The following is a 10,904-nucleotide window of genomic DNA, read 5'->3' as shown; positions in this document are numbered from 1 at the left end:
TCTCAAAATGAACATCTTTTGCATCCTTTGCAGTCACAGAAGGTCTAATATTTTTTGGAACAAGCTTATACTCATTTATGTCATGGCCCATAGAATATAAGATATCGTTGATATGGCTTAAGACGTTATGTCGAACACTTTGTGTCATGATATTCGAGAAACGCTTAAAGTCTTCGGACATTGAATCCTCAAACATTTCCCATAATTCTTTTGGATTAGTAGGGCTGCAATATACTAACAATGATGCAAATAAACGTCTCAAACTATATGGCATCTGATAGCTTACCACCTCTGACATACATTCAATCAAACTATTACTACAGTATAGTAGTCCTCCTTTTTCTGCAGATTCTCTAAATGTACTACAAGGTACACCATTAACGGTGCGAAGATCTTCATATGATTTTGGTCCTCTTACATTCATCAATAGTAACCTAAGATAATATCTTTCCCCTTCTGTTGGATGACATGTCACAACACGTCCAATTACATTACGTTTTTGTCGACGTGTCCACATTTTATATCCCGGAGACCATACGAAGTGTTCTGGAAATTCCTTATATAGTAATTGCATATCTTTAGCATGTTCATCATTGCTATTCATAGTAAAAAATTCAGTTAACATTATTTTTCTAATCATCGGATTATTTAATATTCTATTCACGCTTTCAGTACTTTTAAAAGAAACAAATTGTTGCCCTTCTAAATGTAACTGAAGATGATAAACACTCGGAGTCATTTCACTAATAGGAAAACCAAACAAACGCCATGCTGCCTCTGGGGGTGTTACCCATCTAGCAGATCGATTTTGATTTCATCTATTTCTTCGTTGCCATGTACAGAAAAAGCAATTTTATCATGTCCTTTACAAATGTATTTGTAAATATATTTCACAACTTTAATATCCGAACAAACCTCAACATTGATATGACAATCAAACTTACAAAGCAAATAAGGGTTGTACGGGACAACCCATGAATTGTCTAAATATTGTTCTCTTATATGTACAAGTTTTTCTGTATTTCGTCTCTTATAAATTGGATATGAATTTTTTCCTTTAGATGTTTGCTCAACAAAATCTTTCGGATAGTTGAATTTGCAGAGGCCCTTTTTTCCCATACATGAATTTGTGGGATTTAAGTCACCACATAGTCCATGCATCATATGTTGAAGCACACGGGAATAAAGATACTTTTCGGTATCAGCATTAGGTAATTCAGCACAGACAAACTTATCATAAGATTCAGGTGTTAATAATTTATATTCATCACTAAGTATGATCAGAAAATGAGCATGTGGGAGACCACGTTTTTGAAATTCTATAGTATACATAAAAGCAGCAACTTTTCCAAAAAAATTTCTTTTCAAAATATCTGCTTTCAATTCCTCTACTTTTGCCCTGAATACTCGTGATACTAAATCAGGTCTATTTTGAGTTTCGTCAGTTGATAACAAGTGTTGTTTTATTTCTGGCCAAGATGGATTACATGTCATAGTTATAAAAAGATCAGGTTTTCCAAAACGCTGGACTAATGCGATAGCATCCATATACCGTCGACGCATATCTCTCGGCCCTCCTATGAAAGTAACAGGAAGGAATGTTTTTTTCCCAATTCTGGAAGCTTCAGTTTCACCAAGTCTTAGAAAATCAATAATTCCTTGTAGCATATCTATCCGAAACAAATCTTGATTAAAAAAATAAAAATATAGTCTTTGTGTTTCTAGCTTTATGAACTTATCTACTATGAATTGTTGAAATAATCTTCCGCAATGTAATACTTCGTTCTTGTCATTCTCTCTAATCTGCAATTTGTAACAATAATACTCACGGCAAGAAACTGTCTCTCTTTTTCGTTTTCCTTTTTTCAGGACCTGATCTTCCATGTCAAGAAATCCATCGATGGAACACATGTTCTTCACACTTGGTAATTCTTCATGTTTGCAATAACGTTGATTTGTCCGTGCAATTTTTTTAATACCACAATGCCAGCCGTTTTGACCATAAGGAAATAATAGTGGGTATTGCAAAGGATCATAACATCCGTAATAGTAATTCACGGATTGCGTCTTATTACTATGGGTATATATTCGTATATGTGGCGTAAAAACAATATCAGCAGAATTATCTTGAACCCATATTCCAGCTACCTCTGTTGCAGTAGGTAAATTATATACACGTTGATCTAGACATGGATCACATTTAAGTGCGATATAAGAATCAGATAGTTTCGGAACGTTTGCCGGGGATTTCAGAAAGATGGAGTATGGATTAACTGCTAGAACATTCATAAGTCTCTTGACAATTGATTCGTTGATATTCATCGAACATGCCATTCTATTAGCAAGTTCATTTTCGTTATCGTAGAAGTATAACTGCAGATTCTTAACTTTTTTATCAGAGGGAAGTAAATCAGGTATAAAATGATACATTTGTCCTTGAACTCGAAATGTATATATACCATGATATCTCCTTGCTAAATCTTTATCATTGGTTACACCAAGTGAGGTAAACGCGAACATATTATTGTATGTTCTAATATACGTTCGGAAGTGCTTAGATTCTTCACTATTGCCTGTGTACAAATCTGATAATTCATTAGGTAGCTGATATGAAACTAACTTTACTGACCCACTGCCACAACAAAATCCAGGTGGTTCATACTGAAACCTTTTTGCGTTGCAAAATTTACAATTTTGAACGGCTCTTAAACGTGCATAATCTAAGTTGTTTTCATTATTTTTCATATAGACTATTCTGTTCAATCTATAACCTGTATGTTATAAATATTGTTAAAAATAAAGAGTAGCCAAAATTTCCAATAATGAGTAATGTTAGCAGAACGTAAAAGTAAGACTAACCTTTGTTGGTAACAACTTCAGTGGAGGCATTTTGTTGTTCCTTAGATATACCGGATGTTGATCCTAGTGTTTCAATTTATTTAATTTAGATGTACGGCTATGGCATGATGAAGTAACGAAGCTAAAGGTAGAGGTTGTAACCTTACCTCTTTCAAACACACGAAATGAGTGTCCGGCGTTCTTTGCTTTATCAAAAATAGCTGATAAAGTAGGAATTTCATAGTTGGTGCCTACTGCATAAAATATGAAACACATTTCAGAGTAAGTGAATATTCATATTATGAGAATTGATAAAAGTAAACATTGAGATAAATTGTACTATTGTATAATGTTACTTTAACACAAAAGTAATGCTAACCTTTGTTTGAAAACGCTTCAGGGAAGACATCTTGTTGACTCTTACATGTTTCAGATGTTGATCCTGAAACAAAAATTCTTATAATTTAGATGTAAGCCTAAGTTATGACGTGGTAACAAAGATAAAGCTGGAGGTTGTAGTTTTACCTCTTTCAAATACACAGAATGGATTGGAGATACTTTTTTCTTTATTAAACGAACTTGATAAACTACTAACTTCATAGCTGCCACCTATTGCATTGAATATGAAATACATTCAATATTAAGTTAGTACTCAGGTAAAGTAACAGAAATATTAAAAACCCATTATGTCATTCCAACCTTTGACACTAGCAGAAGAAGACTGTCTTATAGTAAGTGCACTTTGTTTTGACAAAGTGACCAAAAATTCAAATAATGAGTAATGTTAGTCGAACGATTAAGACTAACCTTTGTTGGTAACAACTTCAATGGAGGCATTTTGTTGTCCCTTAGATGTACCAGATGTTGTTCCTGGTGCGTCAATTTCATTAATTTAAATGCACGCCTATGAGGTGATGAAGTAACAAAGTTAAAGGTATATGTTGTAGCCTTACCTCTTGCAAATACACAGAATGAGGGACCGGCGTCTTTTCCTTTATTAGGAGGAGCTGATAAAATAGCAGTTTCATGGTTGGTGCTTACTGCACAAAATATGGAACACATTTAACACTAAGTGAGTATTCAAGCAAAGTAACAGAAGCAAAGAAGAAGCAATTTGACATCCAACCTTTGGCATTACCAGAAGAAGACTCTCTTATAGTAAGAGCAGTCTGTTTTGACAATATTTTGTCACGTGGACACTTTATTCTTTCAGTTGGACAATCAATAACTGATTTAATGCAACCATTGCACTTTTTTAGCTCCATTTTTTTGATGCGTCGTTGTAATAACATTGCTGCTTTTTCATCAGCTGATATCTTTCCATATGCATCACGTCGCTTTAGTTTCTTTTCAGAGTTTGTATCTTCTATACATGCACGTTTGTTCTTTTGGTTGGAAAATATTTCTTCACAGACTTATTACAGCGGGATATCTGCTTTTCAAATAGTTCAAAAAAAGCAAACAGCAAAGTACTTTAGTAGACTTTAAGCACTGCAGTTTATTGCTTATTCTACTAACAATATAAGGGTAACCAAATGCAAATCAGAGCCACAATAAATTTATTTTATTTAAAATATGTTAGGTTCTAAATTTACCATTCTAAAACTATATGCCAATTTCAAAACTTAGAACCTCAAACTGTTCTGACATACTAAAAACTATGNGAAATGAAAAATCAAGTCGATAGACATAAAGATGAGTTGTGGCACAAAATTTTCGTAAATATCCTGGTATTAGGAGACATGTTCTCTTGTGGGGAATGGAGTCATTTCAGATTTTGGTCTGACAATACATTTGATATGCATATAATGAAAATCCTTGAATGATTTAAATTGTTCTGAAGCATATTAAGGTGCCCAAGAAATTTATTAAATAAATCTTCAACAGATCCTTATGTAGATTAGAGCGATCATGACGTACATGATTTATTTTTGTGTCTAGTGCAATTGGTACACTAATATATCTGGCTAGAACCATGAGTATAACAATATGCTAGCAAGATATAGTTTTATTCCAATGTGAAGATATTGGAATACAATTAGTATTATATTTCGAAAGAAATACTTAATGTAGATTTGTTTATTCTAACCAATATTGCCAAGATTTTGTTGGTTATGCAAATGCAGGCATTTTCCTGAAGTTCGTTCTTCAAACATTCTATTTGCATGTGAGAGTACTGCTATATTATCATTTTACAAGGCAGTTAATTGTTGATACTTATTCAAGTCATGCCAAGATAAGCAACTGATAAAACAAGGGGCTCAACACACAACAGACGTGTGACTTGACTTTGAAAAGAAGATTTCAATAATACTGAAGATAATGTTGTTTGCTTATATCAATTGAAAGAAGGACTATCGAAGGAGTCAAAATAAAGCACACTCACCAAAGTTCTTCAACAAATTTGTTCAAGTGATAATTTGACAAACTTCTTCACAAGACATTGCGGATCTCAATATTAGAGAAGTTGTTATACAAGCTTGGAATTCATCGTCTCAGAAGAATAAAGTGATGTTTTCATCAGGGGGAGGCAAATACGCGTTGTACTCTTTTTCCCTTAGCTAAGATTTTATCCCGCTGGGTTTTTTCTGGCAAGGTTTTTAATGAGGCAGCAAATAATGCGTATTACAAGATATGTGTACTCTTTTTCCTTCACTAAGATTTTTTCCCACAGGGTTTTTTCTTAGTAAGGTTTTAACGAGGCACATTATTTATAGACATCCAAGGGGGAGTGTTATGAAATATTATTTTGTAGTGGATGTCTATAACTCCTAAAGAAGTTACTCCCACTACTCTTCTCCATTAAGTAGATAACTCCCACTACTTCTCACCATTATAGTTGTAACTCCCACACCTCCATAACCTCCCCATGATCTTTCCCCATGATCTCAATAGTTAATACCATATTTATGATATCCCTTTGTATACCTCAATGTCATCCTATAAATAGAGGGTTTGGACATCACATTGTATATACTTGAATACATGGAAGAAATAGATTCTCTCCTCTCTTTCTCTCTACATTGTTGTCTATCTTCTTGTTTTATATTATTACTTTGACCTAATTTTCGTAATATAATCAGTTTGTATTTGTATTTGGTTATTCATCTTTAATTGAATAGAAGATTGGAAAAGGCCAAATACATATACAACCCATCCAACTTGGCACCATTTTTCATTTTCGCATTTTATCTCTACCTTGTTCCATTTTGGCTCTCCAACTTTATTTTATATGTTCCATTTGGCCCTCCAACTCTATTTCTTATGTTCCACTTTAACACAAAAGCTGAAACCAATGCAAAAAATATAGCGCGTGTGTATACACAAATATGAGGTGTAATAAACATCCAATTAAATGTTGCCACCTGATTTTTTTCATCCATGTCAAACGGATCAATACTAAAATACCTGAACCCGACCATATTTTTTCATCCACTATTTCCCCATCTTCATTCTCTAAGTTCCAAAGCTTTCATCTGCCGATTTCATACTTGGCCCGTTTAGATGAAATAAACCCACAAAAAATACGGTCGGGTTCAGGTATTTTAGTATTGACCTGTTTGACATGGATGAAAAAACCAGGTGGCAACGTTTAGTTGGATATTACTACAACTTAGATTTGTGTATACACACGCGCTGTTTTTTTTTGTACTGGTTTTAGCTTTTGTGTTAAAGTGGAACATAAGAAATAGAGTTGGAGGGCCAAAATGGAACATATAAAATGAGCTGGAGGCCAAAATGGAACAAGATAGAGATAAAGTGCCAAAGTGAAAAATAATGCCACGTTGGATGGGTTGTATATGTATTTGGCCATTGGAAAAACCTTTGAATGAATATTTATCTTGCCATAAGGCTATCTTGTAATTATGGTGATTTTACTTCCCAACACTTAATTCCAGTTGACCAAATGGCCGTCTTTAATTCCAGCATGAACTTTTCTACCAACTTCATTTATTTATTTATTTATTTATTTATTTATTTATTTATTATGTTTTCAGTGCAAGACTGCAACTAGATACCATTTGTGTTTTAATTTTAATTAAACTCCGTGTATTCTTTTTTGCTATTTTTGTTTATTCATATTTATAAACTAGTTGGATTAGCCCGGGCTATGCCCGGGCCCAATTATGATAGCCAATTCAGGTTTTACACAATTTTGTGTGTTTACGTACAAGGAAGGTGTGATCAACGAAAATATTATCATCATGGGAAGAGTCAATTCTGATTACGTGAGAATGTTTGGGCCAGAAGCGCTTCTCTATCATCAAACAGAAAATAACATCATGTGTACTTATGTGAAAGCAAAACTGAACTCACCCGAAGTTGAATATTACTGTCCGTAAAAAACTGTCAGAAATGTGGAAATCGGCTTTGCAGAGGAAATAAAAAGTTAATCCAATATTTTCTACCATATCAAGTGTTCTACTCAAATGTCAAATTTCAGAACAATTAAGCCTCCAATGGGCAAAACAAACTAACAAGATAAATCGAAGTACATCGTACAATAATCAACATTAGGAACTTCACTTCAGAGATGCATGGACATTCACTTTTAAATTGTCAAATTAATCAACTTCAACATTTCAACAGGACACCGATTTAATTATTTTCTAAATTGCGTAGTAGATACATGATGGTGTTGTCATTTCAAAATGATACAAAAAGGCTAAGAAAACATAGAAATATATTTATTTGCTTAATCATAAAAGCAATTATGGTCTCCCTTCTATTAAATGGATAACGTAGAAGAATTATAGATCAAGTCAAGTGGACAGAATTGCGAGAGCTCCAAGATACCTTTAAACAATCATGCGTGTTGACAAGAAGTATTATCAAGCTAGTGTCTAGAAAGATAACTTTTCCTTTTTGGTTCACAACTGTAAACTTTTCAAGTTCTACTTTATTTTGGTCTCTCAGATAGACTCTTTGTCTATTAGTTGCAATTTTGTATTGTTCTTCATTATTCCAGTTTTCACTGCTGAACCTAAGTTTTTGATATTTCATTCAAGTAAAAGTCTACAACACTTACTATGGTAAAGCATGCCATCAAATAAATGAGAAGTCCAATTAAGAGCCATGTAGAAGATGCTTTCTTGATATATAGCAGCAGATCAAGCAAGAATAACTTCACAAAATCTTACCAACATAGAAGGGTTATTACATACAGAGAGCAGCTACAGTATCTTATTAACTTATGCAGATAAGCAATCTAGTTTACAATGTGCCAAATAGTCCTGTTTAAAGAAATTCTGCAAATATAGCATTAAAAGTGCAGAGATTATGCACACATCAAATCTTTAAGAAGCAGCGAGTACACCATTATCCCTCCAGTCTTGTATCACAAAAACTATACTGATTTTATATATCCTCTATACAAGCTGTTACCAAACAAAGAAAAAATTACAGATTAATGGTTTCAGCTATGATATAAGTTATACATATCAGTAATCTCAAAATTAAGCTTCAGCTCGATTAATAAAAGATGGAGAAGATAGTTCACTAAGAGAATGGTCGTAGCTAGAAAATAATTCATAAAGAGAATGATCATAGCTACAAACCAGAAAGCATCTCCTTCACGGGGAAGTTTTAGCGTTATGACGTGGTAACAAAAGATAAAGTTGGACGTTATTGTTTTACCTCTTTCATATACATAGAATGAACGAGAGATACTTTTTTCTTCATTAAAAGAACTTGATAAAGTACTAACTTCATAGTTGCCACTTACTGCATTGAATATGAAATACGTTCAACACTAAGTTAGTATTAAGGTAAACTAATAGAAGTAGAGAAAATCCAATATGCCATTCTAACATTTGACATTAGCAGAAGAGAACTCTCTTATAGTAAGTGCACTTTGTTTTGACAACATTGGTGGTTTGCTGAAATGTAACTATTACAATTAGGAGACTCTTTTCGACACGATTCCAGAAAAGAAATGACATAGGAGCTCACGGCAAAGACTGAAAATGACTGCAGCGCAAAACATGTGCTTAGTCCAATTTCTCCGGCTGATTTGCTGCCCTTTTGGAGTGCCATACATGCTACCACTGCTATCTTTTTCAACACAATTGGAAAGCACTTATTTATCTTCAAGACACAACAGAAAACAATACAAGTAGCTATCAAAACTTGTGGTAAAATTGTAATTACAAAATAAGAAAGCACTGATTGAAAAGAACTAATTTTTTTAACAAAGGAGAATAAAATCAGAAAGAGTAGAATCGAATCAACAAATAAAAATACAGCAGTGAAAGATGTAATTCGTTATAAACTGAATAACTTAGTTTCCTTCAAATATATATATATGATGTTAATTATTAGTATGTATCATAATAGTTGAAGGAAAAGAATAATGAGTTAAAGATGATCTAGAAATTCTCCAAGCTGTTGGATAATTTTGAATAGTAGAATTAATCAGATCGTTGAAATATCCAATACAAAATCAAGAATTGAAACAATATCTACGCTGGAAAATAGAAGTACTCTATTATAACTTGGCTAGTGTCGTAGAATTTTTGAGTACCAACACGTGGAAGCATTTCACGTTATAGGATCTCTTTGACACACCTACAAATGAAAATATAGTAGTGAAGGATCTAACTTGCAATAAACTGAAAAACCCTCCTCCTTTGTCCGGGCTTGGGACCGGCTGTGTTGTAGTTATACTACAACACAGGCGGAGTTAAAAATTTATTTTTTTTTCAATTGCAACACCAGAGTGTCCTTTATTGAATCCATTACTTTTCAGTAGGAGCAAAGAATCCAAAAGAACAATTCCACGAAGTTAACAAAATCAAAGTCATCAGTAGGTTACTGACGAGAAGGCTTTTTGAATAATTTCATCATATACTATATTATGTGTCGAATGGTCATTACCGTTTGTTCTAGGTGGACGAATCAATACTTTGACACATTTTGAGCTTTTGGCTCTGGATAAAGCAACATAAAGTTGGCCGTGTGAAAAAACAGGTTCGCGTAAATAGATTCCAACAAAATCTAATGTTTGACCTTGAGCTTTATTTATCGTCATAGCAAAGCATAATCTTAAAGGAAATTGTGTTCTCTTAAACTGAACAGGTATTTTCTCGTCTTGTGATGCTAACAATGGTATTCTCGGTATAAACACATGTGTATTTTTGAAGTCACCGCTTTCAATTTTAGCACTTATGACGTGTGTTCTAAAGTCACAACATGTTAATCGAGTACCGTTGCATAAACTTTCACAGGGATTCAAATTTCGTAACAATATAACTGGACAATTTTCCTTTAAAGTTAACTTATAAGGAGGTAGACCAGGAGGATCTAAACTATGTAGGAAATCTTCAAATTGACTTTGATCATTCGGTTCAATAGTTTCATCAATTGCAACAAATGTTGTAACCCTTTCTGGGAATTTAGTGATTAACATATTATTTATCTCATTCACAAAATCATTCCTCGTTGTTAAAATAACACGAGAAGTAAACATAGATGACTTAGGGGAAAATGCATGTAAATTGGGATATGTTATATTAAATAATACATCTAAAGATTCTTCTTCTGTAGTAAAAGGAATAACAAAAGAATCAGGAATCTCAATTTTGTTTTCACAGTTTGTTGGTTCTTTTCCATTTCCAATCCTAAGTAAATATTCACAAAAAGATGGATCTGTTCCTGCGCGCATATTTTGATAGATGCATTTTCTCAAGTTTATTCCAAACATTAGAATATAACAAGCTTTCATGAATAAAATCTTCTTTTTTGCCGTTGCGAACAACTGGAAGAGTCTGCCTAAAGTCACCTCCAAATACAATTAGTTTACCTCCGAATAATGTATTCACATCCATAATATCTTTAAGAAGTGCATCAAGAGCTTCAATCATGTTTTTTTTGTCATCGATGCTTCATCCCATACAATTAGTTTTGCATCTCGAATCAAGGTTGCAAGTGAACTTTGTTTACTAATATTGCAGCAGAAGTTATCATCTATGTCTATTGGCATTTTGAAACGTGAGTGAACAGTCCGTCCCCCTGGAAGGACGGAAGCTGCTACACCCAGAAGTTGCAGTTGCTAAAGCTATAAATCC

General features: G+C 33.5%; 1 protein-coding gene across 2 annotated transcripts; it reads right to left on the bottom strand.

Annotated features, from left to right (window-relative positions):
• Positions 745 to 4,333, bottom strand: LOC109211349. Of its 2 annotated transcripts, none has more exons than XM_019374883.1 (8): positions 3,965 to 4,333; positions 3,792 to 3,878; positions 3,646 to 3,708; positions 3,364 to 3,447; positions 3,218 to 3,280; positions 3,006 to 3,092; positions 2,860 to 2,922; positions 745 to 2,771 (listed from the first exon to the last, which is right to left on the bottom strand). In XM_019374883.1, the coding sequence occupies exons 1-8, from the start codon at positions 4,128 to 4,130 to the stop codon at positions 787 to 789; spliced, it is 2,598 nt and encodes an 865-aa protein (XP_019230428.1). In that variant the 5' UTR covers positions 4,131 to 4,333; the 3' UTR covers positions 745 to 786. The 2 variants fall into 2 exon arrangements, with proteins under 2 accessions (XP_019230428.1, XP_019230434.1); XM_019374889.1 differs by having other exon boundaries at positions 745 to 2,573.

The sequence above is a fragment of the Nicotiana attenuata genome, chromosome 2 (genome assembly GCF_001879085.1).
Source record: "Nicotiana attenuata strain UT chromosome 2, NIATTr2, whole genome shotgun sequence".
Taxonomy (NCBI): domain Eukaryota; kingdom Viridiplantae; phylum Streptophyta; class Magnoliopsida; order Solanales; family Solanaceae; genus Nicotiana; species Nicotiana attenuata.
The sequence above is the reverse complement of the archived record's forward strand: the minus strand, read 5'-3'. Positions and strand labels throughout refer to the sequence as shown.